The sequence below is a fragment of the Octopus sinensis genome, linkage group LG24 (assembly GCF_006345805.1).
Source record: "Octopus sinensis linkage group LG24, ASM634580v1, whole genome shotgun sequence".
Classification (NCBI taxonomy): Eukaryota; Metazoa; Mollusca; class Cephalopoda; order Octopoda; family Octopodidae; genus Octopus; species Octopus sinensis.
In genome coordinates, this window is record NC_043020.1 from 14,852,083 (window position 1) to 14,877,317 (window position 25,235).

At 38.8% G+C, this 25,235-nt stretch overlaps 1 protein-coding gene across 1 annotated transcript in view; it reads right to left on the minus strand.

Moving 5' to 3' along the window:
- Window positions 1–25,235, minus strand: part of LOC115224009 (phytanoyl-CoA dioxygenase domain-containing protein 1 homolog) — a 47,004-nt gene that overhangs the window by 9,892 nt on the left and 11,877 nt on the right. The window contains exons 3-9 of the mRNA XM_029794795.2: window positions 18,401–18,535; window positions 14,284–14,362; window positions 11,369–11,416; window positions 7,415–7,470; window positions 6,088–6,150; window positions 3,749–3,770; window positions 2,698–2,823 (exon numbers count right to left, since the gene is read on the minus strand). Of these exons, the coding sequence (XP_029650655.1) occupies window positions 2,698–2,823; window positions 3,749–3,770; window positions 6,088–6,150; window positions 7,415–7,470; window positions 11,369–11,416; window positions 14,284–14,362; window positions 18,401–18,535 (529 nt within the window). The remainder of the gene's footprint in view (window positions 1–2,697; window positions 2,824–3,748; window positions 3,771–6,087; window positions 6,151–7,414; window positions 7,471–11,368; window positions 11,417–14,283; window positions 14,363–18,400; window positions 18,536–25,235) is intronic.

Genomic DNA, 25,235 nt, shown 5'->3' on the forward strand with positions numbered 1-25,235 from the left:
GGTTATTAGCTAATATTCAATTGGGTATACAACAAAATTTTACGATAGAATTTGTTATTCTGGGTAACTTTCTGAACCCATAATAATATTTATGGCAAAATAGTCTTAATTTCATTTAAGGTTATGGGAAACCACTTTCTTTCATTTTGTTTACATTTAGAGTAACGGTTCGTTTCCACCGTAATGATTTCAAATAGGCTCATTCGAAAAAGTAAAAAGAAATAGTCTAAGGCTTTACTCTCTTGGGAAAGTCTGTGGCTTGGTCCAGTTTCTTCAGAAAAATCACCGAAAGAAACAGTTTTTCAATTTTCACTCCATTCAGGTGTCAATTCATTTTCTTTATCGCTGTTGGAGCTCTCGGATTCACTGTTTTCACTTTCGGAAAATGAAACATCAGATTCATTATCAAATACCACATGCTTTTTTTTTTCAGTCATAGAGTTAGATTTATGAAGGTCTTCAGTAGAAAATCCTTCGAATTCTGACTCGCTGCTTGATATAATGAAATTCGTATCCATTTTTTGTCAGAAATACAAATTTTGAAAACACAATAGGAACAAATTTCGGAAAAAAATCTCTCAAAATTCACGGAATTAAAATTACACTTCGATTTTTGTACAAAACTGTAGTTGAACTCTTTATGAAGTATAATACGTGTTTTCACGAATGTACTAAAGAGATTTGCTTTGATATTCTCATTTAAATATGAATAAGTAAATTCGGGCAGTTTTGGGCGGCTTGGTCACATTAACCAAAATTTTTTCGGGCGGTTTGGTAACGAAAGGGTTAAATAACGTCCTTGTCCCTAGCATTGCTGACAACAGTGAATTGTATCGCAACATCACACTTAATCACAACAAAATAAAGAAGGGACAGCAAGAATTAAACATCTTGCCTCTAAGCATATATTTTACCTTTATACAGTTGAGGCCATGAGCAACTGAAGCTAATGTGGTGGCTTTTCTATAACATAAACAAAATGTCGGGCAGTCACTACTTCTACCTTTGAAGGCTTCCGCTGGACAGGTCACCAATTCTTCATGAAGTTAACTCCAGTTGTTGCTGGTATTGATTTTCAGCTAAGTGGTTTGGAACAATGTTAAATGAAGTACCTTAGCTCAAAACGCAAAGCACAGTCATACCTAGGAATCAAATGCCTGACCTTACAACTAGGCCATGTGCTCTCATTAAATTAGTTTTGCTTTCAGCTCATTTAATCTGGCAGGTTAGTGATTCAGAAGGTGGCGAGCTGGCAGAATCGTTAGTACGCCGGGCGAAATGCTTACCGGTATTTCATCTGCCGTTACGTTCTGAGTTCAAATTCCGCCAAGGTCGACTTTGCCTTTCATCCTTTCGGGGTCGATATATAAAGTACCAGTTACGCACTGGGGTCGATATAATCGACTTAATCCATTTGTCTGTCCTTGTTTGTCCCCTCTGTGTTTAGCCCCTTGTGGGTAGTAAAGAAATAGGTTAGTGATTCAGTAATGTATAAGGCATCTTCAATAAGAAAACTCACTAACCTAACCATGACATGTTATACAAGTTAAACATTGGTTTCAAATTTTGGCACAAGGCCAGGCAGATGACAGAGGGGGTAAGTCAATTACATCAACCCCAGTGTTCAATTGGTACTTATTTTATTAACCCTGAGAGGATGAAAAGCAAAATCAATCTTGGTGGAATTTGAACTCAGAATGTGATGATAGAAGAAATGCCACTATGCATTTTGCCCGGCATGCTAACAATTCTGCCAGCTTGTTGCCTTATATAAGCTAAATATTGACCAGTATGTGTAAGTTAGAGATTAACCAAGTTATGCTTTCAGATAAACATAGTAACTAAAGTGTAGTATACACACTATCCACTAATGAAAATCTACTAATTAAGATATACCATGATAACTGCATGTTAATATGTGCTAGATAAGCTAACCTTTAACCCTTTAGTGTTCAGATTATTCTATCAAACATAATGCTTATTGATTCCCATTGATTTGAATTAATAATGCATTATCTCATATCTTCAAGATCTTGATGGTGTAATTACTTAATGTAGAATAACATTGTAGGGTAAGTGTGAGAGCCTGGATCTGGTCAGTTTGAACATAAAACAGATTAACTATTTCGGCCGGATATGGCCGGTTTAAATACTAAAGGGTTAACATAATAATTGTTTCAAATATATGTACACTTTGTAAAAATGTTTGGTGTCATGAAGGGCATCCAGCTGTAGAAACCATGCCAAAACAGACAAATGGAGCCTGATCAGTTCACCAGCTGGCCAACTCCTGTGAAACCGTTTAACCTATGCCAGTATGGAGAATAGACGTTAAATAATGGTGATGATGATGATAAAGATGATAGACTGATACTTTATTTTATTGGTCCAGGAGAGATGAAAGGCAAAGTTGGGCTTGATGGGATTTGAATTCAGAACATAATGAACCACAACGAATAACACAAGGCACTTTCTCTGGCACTTTGTTTGACATTTTAATAATTCTGCTAATTCACCATTTTAAACTCTGACTTAAATATTGAGTAATATATCTATTATACATTTCCTTATTAATAAACTCTAACAAATCTGATACTAATTGCTTGTAAGTTTTAAAACTTTAAAGAAATATGTTTCATTCAACACACGAACAAAGGATAAAAAGATTTTAATGAAAATATATTTTAAGATATTTACTTTTATGTGATCCAGGTATGTATGCCAAACATCCATTTTCCCGAGTGGCATTTTGTAAAGGAAACCAGAAACCTAAAAGACTCATTGGTTCTGTATACAGGTATGTGCTGTCTTGATGTGCATTCACTACAAGTAAAATTGAAAGCATTGAATTCTCATTTTGTTCTGTCTTAAAAAAAATGTTTTGAGAAAGAAAGAAATCACCAAAAGTTTTAAAATTAAGTGAAAACTTTCAATAAGAAAACTTTTCTTTCCTTCGGCTTTTGTTGTCATTTGCTCATTGAGGTAGTCTGCAAAGGGGTTCATAGATGCTCTCCTTTTGCTCAAATGCTCAAAGTCCTGGCTGTGGTCATACACTGAGATTAATGTTACTGTCAAGGTGTCAATAGCTAACCTAAGCTTGATTATCTTACCCCTCACTCTGGCTACTTCAATTACTTTATCCATCTTATAGTTAATAGTACACCTACTGTACCCACTCCATTGCTGTTATACAACCTTGTACTATTGTTCCTTGCCTGTAAAGGTTTTTGCTGAGGACCTCTTCCATCTTACACAACAAACATCAACCCACCTCTACAATATCTATCTCTATCTGTTCTACCTTTTATTATGTTAACGTTTGCCAGCCTCGTCTTCCACCTGTGCCGGTGGCACATAAAAAGCACCCACTACACTCATGGAGTGGTTGGTGTTAGGAAGGGCATCCAGCCGTAGAAACATTGCCAGATCAGACTGGGCCTGGTGCAGCCTTCTGGCTTCCCAGACTCCAGTTGAACCGTCCAGCCCATGCCAGCATGGAAAGCGGACACTTAATAATGATGATGATGATGATAGTGGCAGTTCTAAAGCTTTTGCCCTGTGAAGGAGATGGAAATATCCTGTGACTATTTCAAGTAACATATCTAAAAATGAAAAACAAAAGTCACTGTAGATAATTATTCAGGGACACTATTTTCATGTGAAGTTACTGTTGACATTTAATGACATGAAAAGATAACATTAGCTGAATAATTAATGTAATTTTAATCAATTAAAATATATAACTTACCAGCATCACCAAAATGAGGTTGCTGAAATATAACATCATAAAAACGAATTACTGACAAATTTGAAATAAAGGTTGTATTTATCATATTTATTTAATGACTAGCAGTATCGCCCAGCATTGCTCGGGTTTGTAAAGGAAATAACTATATAAGCATTTTAGAGAGTTACTTCCCTTATATAAACCGAGCAAAAAATGCATTAAAATAACGGAAAAATTATGGTAATTTTTTTTTTAGATCGTAGATTCATCGTAGACGCGTGCTAATACCCAGAAGGGTTCGATATGAATCACGACTATAAGATACTAGCTTTTGGTTAAACTGCACCGCAAAATGTGGGAGTAGTTGGGAATCAAAATCGGAGGAGACAGACTCTCACACAACTTCAGTTTTATATATATATATATATATATATATATATATAAAGACATTTCACATCAGTGACACGTTATCTCTAGTCTTTCTTTTCTGCTCACAAATGGCTGATCTTGTGCTACCTCAGGTATTCCTCTTCTCTCCTCACCCATATTTCTGGACCCCATCCCATGCCTCCCACACTAACCACTTTTTCCTGTATCTCCTCCTTAGAAGATCAGTTTTCTGAAATCCCTTCCTTATACATGCTTTATTTTTTTTTGTTTCCCTGCAGCTTTCAACCACAGGAACTTCACCAAAGGCGTTGCAAAAAAAAAAAAAGAAAAAAAAAACAGACAATGGACACAACCCATCCTTCTTCCAGATTAAACTACTACAAAAAAAAAAGAAGAAGCAATTATCAGTTCATTTCCATAAATAAATTAATTATATCTAATGAGTGTTTTGAGAAAGGGGAGATGAGGTTCTAGTGAGCAGAATTATCTTACTTGTATTGCTGGCCCTTTTAGGAAAAAAAACCCTGATTCTTAGAACGCAACCCAGCCTCTCCTCAAGTTTTATAATAATAATAATGATGAAATTATTGTATACAGTGCTCAGGTGCACCACAACTTGTCAAAAGTGCGTATAAAGCACATGCAGTAATGTACAAATGTCTGGAAAGCGAACAATGTATGAGTCAGATACATGCTTGTGTGTGTATGGAGGGGAGGAAATCAGGTGTAGTGAATCTCAGGAAGCATGGAAGTTTTGAAGGATGTAGTGCTCCGACAACTAACAACTGATGCCGGCAGTTTGTTCCATGCTTCAGTAACTCTTAGCGTGAAAAAATGTTTCTGAAAGACGTGGGAGCTGTGCTGTTTTTATTTTATAGACACACACATTCATTTGGGAGAATGTTTAATGTTTTGAAAGGTACAGTCTCTGAAAACATGCTGGCATTCTAAAAGCAAGGTAAAATCTGCTCTGGCAAACATAATCCTGGATGGAAGATGAAGCTCAGAGAGAGCCTGCAGAATAGTGAAATGTAACTACAACAGCAAAAGCGGCAGCAGAGCTGAAACCATCACCTTACTAACTCTGTATCAACCAGAACCATTCATTGTGAGTTCCATAAAGCTGGATACCATAAAAAGGCTGCAACTGCTAAACCTCTCCTGTCTTCCATCAACATTGATAAATAGACAGAAATGGTGTCTAGAATATCAGAAATGGTCAATGGAATCATGTCATCTTTTCTGATGATTGACAATTCATCCCTTTTCCTCTGCTCTGGGGTGAATTTGTCTGCTTAGGAAATCAGATAGGCTACACATTTTAAATTACTTAGATACAGATATATGGAAAAATTAAAAAAAAAGATAAAAAGCAATAACAGTGCAATATCATGAAATACAAGGCATACATAATGCATATGAACACATATATAAACTAGAACAGTTTTGAATTTGTCATACTTTAATAAGAAGAAGAGCCCTCAGAGAGCGCAAACCTCTGCCAAGGCAACACCAACGTCCTCTCAAAGATTAGCCAGAAATGATTTTTTAAATGAGAATATCTTAAATAAACTCGACTGCTCTCACAAGCGAAAATACTAAAAATGAATCTGACTGCTCTCAAAAATTAAGTGAAAAAACCCAGTAAAATAATCCAGTATCCTAGTCTGGTACCAGACCGATCCCAAAATCTAATCAGTTTGTGCCAGTCATGAGGCCAAACATCCCTGAAAGTTTCATCTGAATCCATCCAGCATTCCTTGAGATATCTTGTCCATGGACAAACAAACATGACTGTAAACAATACCTCCATCTTTGCTAAGGTGGAGATAAAAATAGTTAAATAAGATGGCATTTCCATTATTTTGTCCAAACCCTGTGTGTGTATGCTTGTGCGTATACACACATACACATATCATATCTATATAGGGAGAGAAAGACAGACAGAAAGAGAGAGAGAGATTGTTTACCTTAAAGATGTACATGCTTTGAGCAATAACTGGGTCTTTGTATTTGAGTGATTGAGCAATGTCCTGTAAGAAAATGAAACAAAATTGATCTAAAATTACAAGAAAGTAAATTGATTTCTTTATGCATGTAAAAGTGAATGTCATTAACTGCACATACAAACAGAAATTCTTTGGTGTTCAAGCTTTTTATTAAAACTTCTGTAATTTAAGTGAACAATTGCAGCGTGGAAGGTGTTTGTAAGCCATTTAAGAAACACACAAAAGCCGTTCGATTCACTTCAACATTTAAGTTTAATTTGTCAAAATATTTTCGTCGCTTTAAAACCGCGACCTGTTCACTGACAAAAATCCGTGCTGCATCTGATTTTAAAGCAAGGAAAATATTTTGACAAATTAAACTTAAATGTTGAAGTGAATCGAACGGCTTTTGTGTGTTTCTTAAATGGCTTACAAACACCTTCCACACTGCAATTGTTTTCGTTTCAGCACACGATCTCAGATCAAATCACCTGCTATGCAAGTACATCTCCGAAATTTAAGTGAAGTGATATGGATATGGGTATGTGGGCATTTGAAAATATCCCACAAAGTGAAGACTGGACCCTAAATAGTTATGGGCTACCCTTTGGCAAGGCATAGCAGCCATTCAGCCACCCTGCTAGGGATATTGTGAAGTCAAGGGACTGCAGCATGGTGGATTGTGAAGAGGAAGCAGAAGAGCTCAACTGAGCCAATATTGCTTCTTACATTGAAGCTGAGCAGAGGGATCCTAGATCACGTCAGGATTACCAAGAGGGTAACTGCAATGAATCCATAAGGGAAGGGTTGTGTAACCAGCTAATGAAAGATTCAAAAGCACAATAAATGACATTGAATTCTGTGATGAATTTAATGTACAGTTAGGTGTCCATTAGAACTGTGTCTTGTCAGCTTCTTTCTATTTATCTTGACAACCGTGGACATATTTACAAAGTCAGAAAACAGCACAGCTCCCATGACTTTAGGAAACATATTTTCATGCTGAGAGTTGCTGAAGCATGGAACAAACTGCCGGCATCAGTTGTTAGTTGTTGGAGCACTGCATCCTTCAAAACTTCCATGCTTCCTGAGATTTACCAACACTGCACCTGGTTTACTCCCCTCCATACACACACAAGCATGTATCTGACTCATACATTGTTTGCTTTCCAGACATTTGTACATTATTGCATATACTCTGACAAGTTGTGGTGCACCTGAGCACTGTATACAATAATTTCATTATTATTATTTTAACAGGAACATTTAAAACTGGACTTATCCCCTTGACATAGCACAGTTAACTTACCTGAATCTTCTTACTGAAGGTGACTTTCTCAAAAGCAGGATTGAGCAGGTGTAAAGCTACAAAATAAGGTGAGACAAAGTAACACAATGAAAATAACAACCAAAATTAGTTACATGAATTCAAGAATAAGAATATATATATGTAAATATACATTTGCGTGCACATATACCTTTGCTGATATGAAAAGGAAAGACTCCCTTTGGTCATGAGGCAAAAGTCTGGGCAAGGTTGTTTATAGAAGATCAGCAGTCGCCCATGCATACCAGCCTCCCCTCTCTGATGTAATCCAAGGGAAAGGCAAAGGCTGATACAGCTTAGCAGCAGTGATGTTGCAACTTATTTCTACAGCTGAGTGAACTGGAGTAGTATGAAATAAAGTGTCTTGCTCAAGAACACAACAGACAGCTGGTCCAGGAATTGAACTCACTACCTCATGATTGTCAGCCTGACACCCTAACCACTGAGCCATATGCCTTCATTAAGATGAAGACATATGCATATACAACGATATGAAGGCATGTGCATATACACATATACATGTGCGTACATGTACAGATATACATACATGTCTGTGTGAGTGTGAGTCTGTGTGTGTATATGTGTGGTTAAGGTGAAGCAATTTCTGTTTGAAAGCAGGGTGAAGAGCTGTTACAGTTGCAATTGGTAGGGTTAAGTGCATGTGCAGTTGCATATATACATATGTTTATAGATGTAGATGGCCCCTTTTAGAGACATATAAGGATGTTCTAGTATCTAATTTATAACGAAAGAAAAACCTATACCAGTCAAACCCCTTAAAAAAGAAAATCATTTTAAAATCTCTGAAAAGAAAACTCCAACATTAATTTTGATTTCCCTCTGACTGACACTGTCACAAATCAAACTGGTATTTTCTATGGAGTGGCTGTGTGGTAAGTAGCTTGTTTGCCAACCACATGGTTCCGGGTTCAGTCCCACTGGGTGGCACCTTGAGCAAGTGTCTTCTACTATAGCCTCAGGCTAACCAAAGCCTTGTGAGTGGATTTGATAGACGGAAACCGAAAGAAGCCCGTCATATATATGTATATATATATGTATGTGTATGTGTGTGTGTTTGTGTGTCTGTGTTTGTCCCCCGAGCATTGCTTGACAACCGATGCTGGTGTGTTTATGTCCCCGTCACTTAGCAGTTCGGCAAAAAGAGACTGATAGAATAAGTACTGGGCTTAAAAAAGAATAAGTCCCGGGGTCGAGTTGCTCGATTAAAGGCGGTGCTCCAGCATGGCCGCAGTCAAATGACTGAAACAAGTAAAAGAGTAAAAGAGTATTCGTGTATGAACACTAAACAGCAATCACTAACCTATAACAAAGACTGTTCCCTAATGCTATTTTCAGACAGAGTTTATCTAAAACTATATCATCCAATGCAAGGTAGTGGATTAGCAGTCATCAGGCAAATGGATATTTTGTGCTCTGAGTTCAAACCCTGCCATGGTCAACTGTGCCTTTAATTTTTTTCAGGGTCTATAAAAAAAGTAACAATGCAGGGGATGGATTGGCAGAATTGCACAGTGAGGGTCAGGTGAGATGTCAAGAAGCATCTGTGTTTGCTTTGTGTGTTCAGGTAGTAATGGCTATAATGACACTGGTGCCAAACTGGGTTGACCCAGGTTGACAGCTTTTCACCTGGATAAACATTGGTGGCATGCAAAGGGAAGACTTGTATGTATGGGCAAATGCTAGTCTTCCTTAGAGAATCTTGCTTAAGCTTGCACATACCTGTGTGATTTTGTGGTCAACACTGACTAACAGAGGCCTGATATCATCCAATGCCTTGTCTTCAGCCTCGCCTGGCCTTCGTGCTGGTGGCACGTAAAAAGCACCATCCGATCGTGGCCGTTTTCCAGCCTCATCTGGCACCTGTGCTGGTGGCACGTAAAAAGCACCATCTGATCGTGGCTGTTTGCCAGCCTCATCTGGCACCTGTGCCGGTGGCAAGTAAAAAGCACCATCCGATCGTGGCCGTTTGCCAGCCTCGTCTGGCACCCGTGCCGGTGGCAAGTAAAAAGCACCATCTGATCGTGGCCGTTTGCCAGCCTCATCTGGCACCCGTGCCGGTGGCAAGTAAAAAGCACCATCCGATCATGGCCATTTGCCAGCCTCATCTGGCACCTGTGCCGGTGGCAAGTAAAAAGCACCATCCGATCGTGGCCGTTTTCCAGCCTCATCTGGCACCTGTGTCGGTGGCAAGTAAAAAGCACCATCCGATCATGGCCGTTTGCCAGCCTCATCTGGCACCCGTGCTGGTGGCACGTAAAAAGCACCATCCGATCGTGGCTGTTTGCCAGCCTCATCTGGCACCTGTGCTGGTGGCACGTAAAAAGCACCATCCGATCGTGGCTGTTTGCCAGCCTCGTCTGGCACCTGTGCCGGTGGCACGTAAAAAGCACCCACTACACACATGGAGTGGTTGGCGTTAGGAAGGGCATCCAGCCGTAGAAACATTGCCAGATCTGACTGGGCTTGGTGCAGCCTTCTGGCTTCCCAGACCCCAGTTGAACCGTCCAACCCATGCTAGCATGGAAAGCGGATGTTAAACAAATGTGTAATTTGAGGAAGATTTGGTTACTATTTCTAGGAGATTGAGCTACTAGAGAGATTCTGGTTAATTGGCTTCTCTTCAACAGTTGCCTGGTCAACTAAAGAAGGCCATTCAGCAGTAAAAGTATTTATACCATAGAGAAATAATCTCCAAAAACTGCTGATATCTTTCTGGTATATTGGCTCAAGGGATAAAAATAAAAATCTAAAAGACAAAAATAGGGCTCCATTTTTATAATAATGAGGGAGAGGAGGGAAGAGAAAGAGAGGGGGGAAGAGAGTGAAAGATTGAGAGGAGAAAGGGAAAAAGAGAAAAACAGAAGAGGGAGATAGTGACAGAAAGAAAAAAGAGAAAGAGACAGTGCATGTGTGTGTGTATGTTAGACTTAAGGTTAATTTACTCATCTAATTTGGTTTCAAATTTTGGCACAAGGCCAGCAATTTTGGGGGAGGAGAAAAGTCAATTTCTTCAGCCTCAGTGTTCAACTGGTAAGTCAACCTCAGTGGAATATTTACTTATCTAATATTCTTTTCTACTCTAGGCACAAGGCTCGAAATTTTGGGGGAGGGGCCAGTCGATTAGATCGACACCAGTATGCAACTGGTACTTAATTTATCGACCCCAGAAGGATGAAAGGCAAAAATCGACCTCGGCGGAATTTGAACTCAGAACATAAAGACAGACGAAATACCTATTTCTTTATTACCCACAAGGGGCTAAACACAGAGGGGACAAATAAGGACAGACATAGGTATTAAGTCAATTACATCGACCCCAGTGCGTAACTGGTACTTAATTTATCGACCCCAAAAGGATGAAAGGCAAAGTCGACCTCGGCGGAATTTGAACTCAGAACATAAAGACAGACGAAATACCAGTAAACATTTCGCCCAGCGTGCTAACATTTCTGCTAGCTCACTGCCTTTTAACATATCTAATATTGACCAGAGTCGAGGCGCATTGGCCCAGTGGTTAGGGCAGCGGACTCGCGGTCATAGGATTGCGGTTTCGATTCCCAGACCGGGCATTGTGAGTGTTTATTGAGCGAAAACACCTAAAAGCTCCACGTGGCTCCGGCAGGGGATGGTGGTGATCCCTGCTGTACTCTTTCACCACAACTTTCTCTCACTCTTACTTCCTGTTTCTGTTGTACCTGTATTTCAAGGGGCCAGCCTTGTCACTCTCTGTGTCACGCTGAATATCCCCGAGAACTACGTTAAGGGTGCACGTGTCTGTGGAGTGCTCAGCCACTTACACGTTAATTTCACGAGCAGGCTGTTCCGTTGATTCGGATCAACCGGAACCCTCATCGTCATAACCGACGGAGTGCTTCCATCCATTGACCAGAATATTTATAAGGAATAGTCACTTACCATGACCTATTTTATTGACTGACAATCGAGGAATTGCTTTTAATTTTCCTGAAACAAAAAAACAGAAGTTTGATAAAACGTTAATATTTTGGTAAATATTTTTCATAAGTCTCAATCCAGTCCAAATAAAAACATTTAAAAAATTTTATTTCATTACTTACATGTAAATTGTATACCTAGCATTTCATATAAATACATTCCTTACACCTGTTATCATTTGTCTCTTTCTACAGGTGTAGGAGTGGCTGTGTGGTAAGTAGCTTGCCTACCAACTACATAACCCTTGGTTCAGTCCCACTGCATGGCACCTTTGCCAAGTGTTTTCTACTATAGCCACAGGCCGACCAAAGACTTGTGTGTGGATTTGGTAGAGAAAAACTGAAAGAAGCCTGTCATATGTGTGTGTGTGTGTGTCCCCAATATCGCATGACAACCGATGCTGGTGTATTTACGTCCCCATAACTTAGCAGTTCAGCAAAAGGGACCAATAGAATAAGTACTAGGCTTACAAAGAATAAGTCCTGGGGTTGATTTGTTCGACCAAAGATGGTGCTCCAGCATGGCTGCAGTCAAATGACAAACAAATAAAAGAATATATATATATATCCGATCGTGGCCATTTGCCAGCCTCGTCTGGCACCTGTGCCAGTGGCACGTAAAAAGCACCCACAACACTCATGGAGTGGTTGGCGTTAGGAAGGGCATCCAGCCATAGAAACATTGCCAGATCAGACTGGGCCTGGTGCAGCCTTCTGGCTTCCCAGACCCCGGTCGAACCGTCCAACCCATGCTAGCATGGAAAGCGGACGCTAAACGATGATGATGATAATGATGATATATACATACATATATATAAGCATAAGCATGGTTGTGTGGTCAAGAAGTTTGTTTCCCAACCGCATTGCTTCAGGTTCAGTCCCACTGTATGACACCTTGAACAAGTATCTTCTACTATAGCCTACCATTTGGTAGATAGTAAGTGAAAAAAGTCTGTTATGTGTATGTACATATGTGTGTGTGTGTGTTTGTGCCTCCTTGTCTTGACCTCGTACAACACTTGTAAACGAGGCTCACTGCCACACAAGTGAGGTGGTTTGTTTCTAGTTTTCTGTGAAAACATATCTGGCTAGAGGGAAATGTTACCTTGCTTGGAAACAGGGAAGAGTTAGTGACAAGAAGGGTGTCTAGTCACAGAGACTCTGCTTCAATAAATAATGTCTTATTTATGCAGGTATGGAAAAGTGAACATTGAAACAATGATGATGATGATGATGGTTTGACAGAAGCCAGCAAGACCAGGAGGCACAAGAGGTTCCAAAGTCTGTTTTGACATGTTTTCTACTGCTGAATGCCCTTCCCGATGCCAACCATTTTGCAGAATGTACTAGGTGCTTTTTATGTGGTACCATGTGTGTGTGTGTGTGTTTGTGTGTGTGTGTGTGTGTAGGTCATCTCAGATTCTATAAGTCAGAAAAAAACTTGTACTTGTATATTTATCAAGAGAGTGGATATATTAATCAGAGTGTAAACTGGTTATTAAACCAGTTTACACCAGATGTTAGATAATAGTTACGTAATACCTCATGCTTGCTTGAGCAAGCAGATAAGGGAAAAATATAGCTACTATTCTCCATTATTGAGGTGAAAATCTGTGCTGTAATCTAACATCCAGTTTAATACCCCATGAGAAAGCAAATGGTAAGATCAGCTGTAATAGACATATAATACTAAACACTTTGAATAATATATATGTAATTAAATAATATCAGATGCCATTGAATATTAACTGGATATATTTCAAATGTCTGAGATGGATCATCTCTCTTGTGATCAGACACTTTTTCAACTGAACACATTACAGCTGTAAGGCATTATAACTGAAGATATCACATTTTGTGATGTTACAACAAAAATCATCACATTTGATAACATTTGTTCATTCCACAGCATCTGGTGACATGATATTGTAAGAGAAGACATCTGGTGATGTTATAGATCAGGAGTTCCCAACCATTTTTTTATCTTTGGACCCCTTTGATTACTATTTTATTCTGATGGACCCCCATAGCCATTTGATGTCTAAAAATTAGCTTCTCGCTTTTTTCTCTTTTTACTTGTTTCAGTCATTTTGATTGCAGCCATGCTGGAGCACCGCCTTTAATCGAGCAACTCAACCCCGGGACTTATTCTTTGTAAGCCCAGTACTTATTCTATCGGTCTCTTTTGCCGAACCGCTAAGTGATGGGGACGTAAACACACCAGCATCGGTTGTCAAGCAATGCTAGAGGGACAAACACAGACACACAAACATACACGCACATACATATATATACATATATACGACGGGCTTCTTTCAGTTTCCGTCTACCAAATCCACTCACAAGGCTTTGGTCGGCCCGAGGCTATAGTAAAAGACACTAAGCAAGCTACTTATAGAAACTTTATAGAAACTTCTTTATAGAAGCTTTATAGAAACTTCTTTCAAAATTCCCTATTTTGTTTTTCACACATCAACTTGTATAGATTGAACTATGTAAAATGTTAGTGAAAGAAACCTAATTGTTTCTTGCAATACATACCAATCCATAGATCTAAAGAAAAATTTTTCAGGGGCTCTTAAAATTGGATCCCTAATTTACTAATCTGTTACATGGACTCCCCAAAATTTCATTTGGACCCTCAGGGCCATATGGAACCCAGTTGAGAACCACTGTTATAGAATGAAAACATAGTAATAGAAAACATCAAATTTGGTAAAATATAACAAGACATAATCTCTAATGATGTTATGAATATAAGACATTATAACAGAAGACAGGAGACCTGGTAAGGTTACACAATAAAACAAAAAAACATCCCATCTGGTGATGTTACAAATAAATAGATTTAAACCTTTGACACTTAATTTTACATACCATCATCTTTTAATCCTCCTTTTTCATAGAAGAAACGAATCTTGTCACCACTTGTTAAAAAGTAATCATCAGTTCGCTTCTGTGAAATAAAATTTTAATTATTCGCAATAATCTAATTTATTCAAATTATTTATTATTTTTCAGCATTTGTACAAAATTCAAAAAGAATTTATTTGCAAAAAAAATTTTTCAATTTTTCTCCTCTTCTTCCATCACTCCCACCACCATTGCCACATCTGCCGCCACCGCCACCACCACCACCACCACCACGTATCTTTTGCTAATGTATACTAATAAGTAAACCAAAACAAGAAAACTGTGCTTGTCACATGAAGTCCCTTGTAATATTTGTTCTCCAGTGAGTTACAAATACTTCCTTGTCACTCTTGCCATCAAAAATACACTAGGAGTGGCTGTGTGGTAAGTAGCTTGTTTACCAACCACATGGTTCCGGGTTCAGTCCCACTGCGTGGCATCTTGGGCAAGTGTCTTCTACTATAGCCTCGGGCTGACCAAAGCCTTGTGAGTGGATTTGGTAGACGGAAACTGAAAGAAGCCCATCGTATATATGTATATATTTATATATATGCGTGTGTGTGTTTGTGTGTCTGTTTGTCCCCCCTAGCATTGCTTGACAACCGATGCTGGTGTGTTTATGTCCCCATTACTTAGCGGTTCGGCAAAAGAGACCAATAGAATAAGTACTGGGCTTACAAAAGAATAAGTCCCGGGGTCGAGTTGCTCGATTAAAGGCGGTGCTCCAGCATGGCCGCAGTCAAATGACTGAAACAACTGAAAGAGTAAAGAGTAAAAGAGTAAGAATCAGTAATTGGAATGTTTGAAACTGGTAACCAAGGTAACCAACTTTGTAATCCAGATGGTCCGAGGACTGCATCATGATCCAGTATCTGCTTTGGTATGGCTTCAATAGCTGGGTTGGCATCAGGAAGGGCATTCAGCAATAGAAACTATGCCAAGGCAGATACTGGAGCATGTTGCAGTCCTTGGACTCATCAGGTCCTATCAGACTGTTCAGCCCATTGCAACATGGCACTACGTCAGTTATGATGACGAGGATTCTAGTGGGTCTGATCAACAGAACAGACTGCTTGAGAAATTAATGTGCAAGTGGCTGAGCACTCCACAGATACTCTCTACTCTTCTTACTCTTTTACCGAACCACTAAGTTATGGGGACGTAAGCACACCAGCATCGGTTGTCAAGTGATGTTGGTGGGGACAAACACAGACACACAAACACACATATATACATATATACATATATATATATATATATATATATAAATATATACGACGGGCTTCTTTCAGTTTCCGTCGACCAAATCCACTCACAAGGCTTTGGTCAGCCCGAGGCTATAGCAGAAGACACTTGCCCAAGGTGCCACGCAGTGGGACCATGTGGTTCGTAAGCAAGCTACTTACCACACAGCCACTCCTACGCCTTACATATACCCTTAACATTGTTTTTCGTGAAATTCACCGTAACACAGAATGTGAGAGGGCTGGCTCTTTGAAATACAGGTCTTTCTCATTTTTGCCAGCTAAGTGGACTGGAGCAACATGAAATAAAGTGTCTTGCTCAAGGACACAACATGTTGCCGGAAATTGAACTCACAACCTTACAATTATAAGCTGAATACCCTAACCACTAAGCCATGCGTTTTCACTACCAACACAGAACATAGATGTTAAAAGATGACGATGAGGATGTGCTATTGCTTAGAAATTGTGATCATCATCATCATCATCATCATCATTTAGCGTCCGCTTTCCATGCTAGCATGGGTTGGATGGTCCAACTGGGGTCTGGGAAGCAAGAAGGCTGCACCAGGCCCAGTCTGATGGTGCTTTTTACGTGCCACCAGCACAGATGCCCGTCGGGGCGGCGCTGGCAACGGCCACGTTCAGATGGTTCGCTTACGTGCCACCGGCACTGGATACAAAGTTAAATCAACAAGCAATGTCCAAGAGAAGGATGGAACGATCAAGGCTGGACCACCTTTCATCTTAGGTCTGCGAGAACAAAGCTGACTTAGGGTTGAACAACAACAACTAGATGGACTAGTTCAGTTAGAATCTTCAAGGAACAGTGTATGGTACCAGTGTGATGGATTCCGTCCCATCCAGTGTTCAGGTAGCTGACTGACACTGTGATAGCCTCACACACTGCAACTTTATTTCATACAAACATGTAAAAAAGTAAAGACTCTCTTTAGTCATGAATGATCGTAGGATAGCCCCTAGAAAATTACCCACTGATGTACAAATCCAGGCAAAGTTGTTTATGGAAGACCAACAGTTTATGGAAGACCAACAGTTTATGGAAGACCAGCAGGTGCAGGAGTGGCTGTGTGGTACGTAGCTTGTTTACTAATCACATGGTTCTGGGTTCAGTCCCACTGCGTGGCACCTTGGGCGAGTGTCTTCTACTATAGCCTCGGGCCGACCAAAGCCTTGTGAGTGGATTTGGTAGACAGAGGCTGAAAGAAGCCCATCATATATATGTATATATATATAAATATATATATATATATATATATATATATATATATATATATATATGCGTGTGTGTGTGTTTGTCCCCCTAGCATTGCTTGACAACCGATGCTGGTGTGTTTATGTCCCCGTTACTTAACAGTTCGGCAAAAGAGACCGATAGAATAAGTACTGGGCTTACAAAAGAATAAGTCCCGGGGTCGAGTTGCTCGATTAAAGGCAGTGCTCCAGCATGGCCGCAGTCAAATGACTGAAGCAAGTAAAAGAGTAAAAGAGTAAGAGAGTCACCCATGCATACCAGCCTCCCTTCTCCATCCCACCAATGTTATCCAAGGGAAAGGGAAAGGCCGATACAGCTTGGCAGTAGTGACATTGCAACACATTTCTACAACTGAGTGAACTGGAGGAACGTGAAATAAAGTGTCTCGCTCAAGAACACAACACACAGGCTGGTCCAGGAATTGAACTCACTATCTCATGATTGTGAGCCCAATGCTCTAACCATTGAGCCATGCACCTTCACTAACATGTAAAAACATGTAAATAAATGTTAAAAATGACATCCACAAAGACAAATTACTCTTTTTTTTTTTTACCTTTTTACTTGTTTCAGTCATTTGACTGTGGCCATGCTGGAGCACCACCTTTAGTCGAGCAAATCGACCCCGGGACTTATTCTTTGTAAGCCCAGTACTTATTCTATCGGTCTCTTTTGCCGAACCGCTAAGTGACGGGGACGTAAACACAGACACACAAACATACACGCACACATATATATATATATATATATATATATATATATATATATATATATATATATACATATATATGACGGGCTTCTTTCAGTTTCCGTCTACCAAATCCACTCACAAGGCATTGGTCGGCCCGGGGCTATAGCAGAAGACACTTGCCCAAGATGCCACGCAGTGGGATTGAACCTGGACCATGTGGTTGGTAAGCAAGCTACTTACCACACAGCCACTTCTGCGCCTGTGGCTTAACCCTTTAGCATTCAGATTTTTGTGTCAAATGTAATGCTTCTTTATTCACACTGATTTGAATTAATCATGCATTATCTTGTAGCTTTGAGATTTTGATGATGTGATTGTTTATTTTTAGAATGACATTGTAGGGTAGGTGTAACAAGTCAGATCTGGCCAGTTTTAAGATAAAACATGTAGATTATTATGGCCAGATATGCTTGGCTTAAATGCTAAAGGGTTGAATCACTTTTACATGCTGCATGGTATATTTGGCTGAGATAGAAATTGTTGATTCAGTCGTCAATAGTAAAAGGGCAGAAGGAGGTTATTTTTAACCCTTTAGCATTCGGATTTCTATGCCAAATGCAATGCTTATTTATTCACACTGATTTGAATTAGTCAAGCATTACCTTGTAGCTTTGAGATTTCAATGACATAATTGTTTATTTCAAGGATAATATTGCAAAGGAAGTGTAAGAGGCTGGATCTGGCCAGTTTGAAGATAAAACAGGTAGATTATTTTGGTTGGAAATGGCTTGTATAAATGCAAAAAGGGTTAAATTGGATGAAATCTCTGTTAAAACAAACAAACAAACAAAGACTAAAATGAAAACATACTTTATCAGTATCAAAGACAGAGACATGCTTAGAGTCGTCAATTTTGTCTAAAATCTTGGAACACTCATCTCGTAATTCCTCAATTGTAGCTGCAGACAGAAAGTCTGGAATGACCAAAACTCCTTCATCATTAAACTGAAATGAAATTATGAAAATTAGAAATACTACAGTAAAGGCATTCTAAAATTCATATTTTAACAATTATAAAAGAATTATATTTTCCAAAATTGGAAATGTTTACTTCAAATCTTAAATCGTAATATGCACAAATTAATCAGAGCAGATGGATTTACCTGAAGATCAGCTAAAAAATTATGAAAAAATATTTTTTATATTTAGCGGCAGTAACTTATAAGTTCCTCTGTACCAGCTTGATAAGATTAATACGGAATTTATTGAGATCATTCAACTGATTGGTAAAGATTCAACCCCCATCCACTAAATTCATCATCATTTTCCATCCATTTTTCATGCTGGCATGGGTTGGATGGCTTGACAGAAACTGGAAAGGCTGGGAGCTGTATGCGAGATAAGCCCAAAAACCGAGGTCAGTGATGTTGGGGGGGACAAACACAGACACACAAACACACATATATACATATATACGATGGGCTTCTTTCAGTTTCTGTCTACCAAATCCACTCAAGGCTTTGGTCAGCCCGAGGCTATAGCAGAAGACACTTGCCCAAGGTGCCACACAGTGGGACTGAACCCGGAACCATGTGGTTCGTAAGCAAGCTACTTACCACACAGCCACTCCTATGCCTTACATATACCCTTAACATAGATTTTAGTGAAATCTCACAGAATGTGAGAGGGCTGGCTCTTTGAAATACAGGTATTTCTCATTTTTGTCAGCTAAGCAGACTGGAGCAACATGAAATGTTGGTTTGTGGGGTCCATAAACCCGCCCCACTCCATTTGTTTAAAAAATGTCCATTGTGTTGTTTATTCATTCGTTTTATATAAAATCATGTTAAATTTTTATCGACCCCAAATTGCGCTTTATATGTAAAATCATTCGTGATTGTATCGTCCATTCTATGTATGTCCTTATGGATAATAAAAAAATCAAGGTTCCATAGTCTGTTTTCGCTTGGTTTCTACAGCTGGATGCCTTACCTAACATCAACCACTTTATAGAGTGGACTGGGTACTTTTTAGGTGGCACCATCACCGTGCTTGTGTGGGCAGGGCTGAGTTCCACCTCCATTCTCTCTGCCCCGTCAAGCATTTCTCTCACATCTCATTCCTTCTCTATTCATAGCATTATTTGGCTACCATAAACACCTGAAAGCAGAAGAAGTACATACTTCATCTCCTCCCTCTGGTTACCTTCCTCTTCCTCACCCCAGAACCACCTCCATGTATCATTATCATCCCTGTGCCCACTGTTTCCACCAATCATCTCCTTCATACACCTCCAGTCACCACTCTCTCTCCCCACTAAGATATACTCCATTCCATTGCTTTCTTTCCACTCTGCTATACTCCATCCTTAACATCTCTCTCATCTGCTATCACTCCTTTTGCCCTCACATACCTATCATAACCCCCACCCCTGTGCCACTCCCATTTCTTTCACCATCACTTACTACAGTCATCTCTATCCCATCTCGAACCATCTCCCTTCACATTCTTATGAAACTTCCCCCTCTATTCCCTTGCCCACTCATCCAAACCAATCTTCTATATAATAATATAATAATGAAATTATTGTATACAGTGCTCAGGTGCTTTCAGAATATGGCAAATGCCTGATGGAGGGTATTCTTTTGGTTGCACGTCACTGAACGGCTTCCAGACGATTGATATCATGGGCAAGATAAGGGTTCCAGACTGGTGATGCAAATTCCAGGTGAGGTCTTACCATAGCTATATAAAGCCGCAGATAGATAGCCGGAGAGCGGCTCACAAAGGACTTGGTGAGTGATGCCAAGACACCCTCAGCCTTCTTGGCAATTTTAGCGATGTGTTTTGTCCAACGCAGGTATCACTCCACCTATATTCACCCCTCACTGTGCCTTGAGGGTAAGTCCTGACACATATCCACTACCATCTCTCTCCCTCTCAATTTTTCTCTCTAAGCTTCTCTTTCCTTTCACAGTGGACTATTTTTGTATCTCTTCTAATGTAAGACTCCCATTTTTATCCCTCTATTATTCTTTTTAACCTCTCATCAACTAGCACAAAGCCACTTCCTTCAGTATTTCACCCCGCTTCCAATCGAGGGGTCATTCTCTTGCAAATTATTTGGTGATCTAGCCTGTGCTGGAGCCATACGAAAAGCATCTACTACATTGTGTATAGTAGTTGGTGCTAGGATAGGCATCCAGTTGTAAAAACCATGCCAAAGTAGACAATTGAGCTTGGCACATCCCTTTGAATTACCAGCTGTTGCCAAACCATCCAACCCATGCCAGCATGGAAAACAGATATTAAATGTATATCAGACATTAAAATCTCTATCTAAATAGCACCCAACTCATCCTTCTAATAGATTTAGTTCTCCACAAAATCATTCCATCTTTAATCTCCTTTCTGTCAACACCTCAAATGTAAAATTCTTCCCTGAAGACAAAGGCTGGTATTTTCCGATGATGGAACCAATTTACAATCATTATTTTGGACCACCAAGCCCCCAGAAACAGCTGTTGAACTCGTAAAACTCTTATTCATCCCCTTTAATTCCTGATATCATTTGTATTCTGTATAAGCTGGACCTTTTTATATGTAAACTTATGTACATTTTTCTATTAAATGTATTTAATATGTTTTGTATATTGATTTGCCTATCTCTACATGGTGACTGCCCCGTCATTATCAAGTATGGCCATTGCACGAAGCTTAACCACTCAATGTTGTTATCATGCAATGCCTGTGCAAGACGATTTTTTTTAAAGTGAGGAAAGGCCGTGCATTGAGTCAATCCCACTCACTAAGCAACAGCAGCCATAATCCGAAAAGAAGAACAAGTCAACATCATCGGTAACCACTGAGCCGGAGCTTTTATGTCGAAGTTATCCCAGTTACCTGAGTTGCTTTCTCTTAGAAGGATGCCCTAACAAAGGCAAGGAGTCCTTCACTCCCAATGGTTTAACCGCGCGATCAGGTATTCAGTCCGATTATTTCTATGTCCCCGCACATTATCTCTACATACATACACACACACTTTGGGTAGAGGTTGTGTTAACCTCATGAAAGGATGGTTTCATCCAAGGAAATACTGGTTCAAAACCTAGTATTTTGGTGGAATTAATTTTCTTAAAATAATAGGTATATATATATATATATATATATAATAGTTATCGCCATACTAATATGGCATTCTTATAAAAATAAGAATAAAGCTGTCCGCTTATTAGCTCCATGAGGCCATCGCCTTAAGTTAGCTATTTGATACACAAACTGTATCCATATAACCTTCGAATGCAGCGTAGCCAGACCAGTAGGTGTCGCTTCTGACAATCTCTTTTAGAGAGACTTAGTAATTTTAATATTTCTATTATATATATATATATATATAATATATATATATATATATATATATATATATGTAGTTAGTTAGTTAGTTAGTTAATTTGACTCAAAAGCAAATAGCAAGGCCATGTAGGGGGACATGGAGTTAAGTACAGGGTGGTGTTCATGTAAAGAGTTCAGGCCACTTGAGGTCAAGGGAGGTTTGAACAAAGCGGTCGTCGGCATCTTCACCATCTCATCTGGCAGCTTGTTCCACGGATCCGCAACCCGGACGGAGAAAGCTCCTCTCCTTCGATTGAGATGAAATCGTTGCAGGTAGAGTTTTTCGGAATGACCCCGCAGCCGACGCTCTGGAGCAGGAGTGAAGAACAGCTCTTTTGAGAGGTTACACTTTCCGCTTATGATGTTGTGGGTGAGAATGAGATCACCACGCGGCGGCGTTTTTCTAGAGAATAAAGGTCGAGTGTCCTCAGCCTTTCTTCATAGGACAAATTTTTGAGACCATGAACCATGCGGGTAGCCAGCTTCTGGACTCTTTCAAGATGCTGTATGTCTTTGAGGAGATAAGGAGAAGAGGCTTGAATCCCGTACTCCAATATGGGTTTCACCAGCGTGACATAGAGTGGTAGGAATATGGCTGCTGTGAGCATTCCGAATGACCGTCAAATCAAGAACATATATAAAAACATATACTTTATGTTCGTATAAAAGGAGAAAAAGAAAATTGAGATTGGGCAGCTAATAACTCTTTATTATTAACAGGAAATTAATCATCATTTTTTACAGCTGTTTCAAATAATACCCAGTAAATATTAAGTAAAAATTAAATCTAAAGATCATTCAGTCAGCTATAATGAACCCATAAACACATATAAATCATCCAAGGGTATATTCTTTTCCCTCTGAAGATATTATGCTCAGGTCATATAAATTTAATACTTACTTAATATTTACTGAGTATTAATTGAAACAGCTGTAAGGGATGATGATTTAATTTGCTGTTAATGATAAACAATTAATTAACTTCTTAATCTCCATTTTCTTTTTCTTCTCTTATATGTATGTATGTATACATACTTATATCTCTATATATAAAACTGTAGTTGTGTGAGTGTCTGTCCCCTTCGATTTAGATTCCTAACTACTCCCACATTTTGCGGTGCAGTTTAACCAAATTCGGGTATCTTATAGTCGTGATTCATATCGAGCCCGTCTGGGTATTAGCGCGCGTCTACGATGAGTCTACGATTTTAAAAATAATTTAACATCATTTTTTATTCCATTTTAATGCATAATTTTTCGTGTGTCGATGGCGGCGGAGTTGGCGTCCACGCTCACACCTGCACCTGTGGGGAAGGGAGTGTAAGGAAATCAACGTCGTAAAGCGTTGTCAAGGAGACCAGCATTCTTTTAGAACAACGACTTCATGGCTTGAAGACACCAAAACAGAAATGGCTAAGAAAGCCTGAATTGGCATCTATAAGGGAAGTAACTCTCTAAAAATGCTTATATAGTTATTTCCCTTACAAACCCGAGCAACGCCGGGCAATACTGCTAGTATATATATATATATAATATATATATATATATATATATATATATATATATATATACATACATATATATATTATACATACACAAATATATTATACATACACACACATATATATATATATATATATATTACACACACAGAGCACTGAAAACAAGTTGACCTAGATCAAAATAAAAATAAATAAACGGAATAAGCGATAGAAGGAGAGAAAAATGGATTGTGTATTATTTCATGAATTTTGCATTTTAGAAAATAATAGTTTCTAAGTTGAATAATAGGGAAAATTTGCGTATATTTTTATGATGGTCAACAGAAGGTGAATTTGGGATCAGAACAGTGACATCCATATGCTTGAATAAGTGAAAATATAAATACAAACAAATGAACATATACATACACAGACATGTGTTTACACATCATCATCATCATACACACACACACACACACACATGTACATATATACTGTATAAGAATCCATAAGTCAGAAAAAACATGCACTTGTATATTTGTCAATAGAGCAGGTATATTAATCTAAGTATACAGTATTTAATATTATATATTACCTAACACTCGTCGAACCTCTAGTTTGAAACTGACTGGTAAGATCAGCTGTAATGGATATATAACACTGTACACTTCAATTAACACCCCCCACACACACATATACACAGACATACATATATATACACAGACATACATATATATACACATACATACATACACATACACACATACATATATTCTGAATGCCTTACTTCCCTGGGCATGGATACTTTGAAACTCCATCTGGCAGCTGACTTGACAGATATGCATAAATTATTAACCATCTTACAAACAATAACTCTGGGCACCTTTTCAAACTCCACCTGTCTAACACCCGTGGACATGTTTACAAAGTCAGAAAACAGCACAGCTCCCATTTGCCATATTCTGAACGCCTTACTTCCCTGGGCATGGACACATTGAAACTCCCATGTCTGGCAGCTGACTTGGCAGACACCCATAAAATTATTAACCATCTTACAAACAATAACTCTGAGCACCTTTTCAAACTCCACCTGTCTAACACCCGTGGACATGTTTACAAAGTCAGAAAACAGCACAGCTCCCATGACTTTCGGAAACATTTTTTCACGCTGAGAGTTGCTGAAGCATGGAACAAACTGCCGGCATCAAGCATGTATCTGACTCATACACCGTTCACTTTCCAGACATTTGTACATTACTGCATATGCTTTATACGCACTTTTGACAAGTTGTGGTGCACCTGAGCACTGTATACAATAATTTCATTATCATTATTATTATATATATGCATGCCCACAAACATATATATAATTAGAGGATAAGTTAATTTTGTGAAGGGATGGTTGCATCCAAGGAAATACTGGTTCAATAACTAGTATTTTGGGGGAATGAAATTCCCTTAAAACAATATGTATATATTAAGCATATAGTTTATATCCATTTAAAAGAAGAAAAGAAAATAGAGAAAAGGAAAATGGAGATAAGTCTGCTGAAATGAATTGATAGGTTCACATATAACATCCAAAGATACATCTTTTTTCTTTTTTTTTTCTCTGATGAAATTATACTCATGTCACATAAATGTAAATTTAATGTACAAATTTGTAATTAAATTATTGAGTATTAATTGAAATGGCTGTAAGAAGCAATGATGACCAATTTGTTAACAATAAACAATTATTAACTTCTTTATCTCCATTTTCTTTTCTTCTTTTAAACACACACACACATATATAATGGCGCGAAATTGTAAGGATCTTTAGGACATTGACC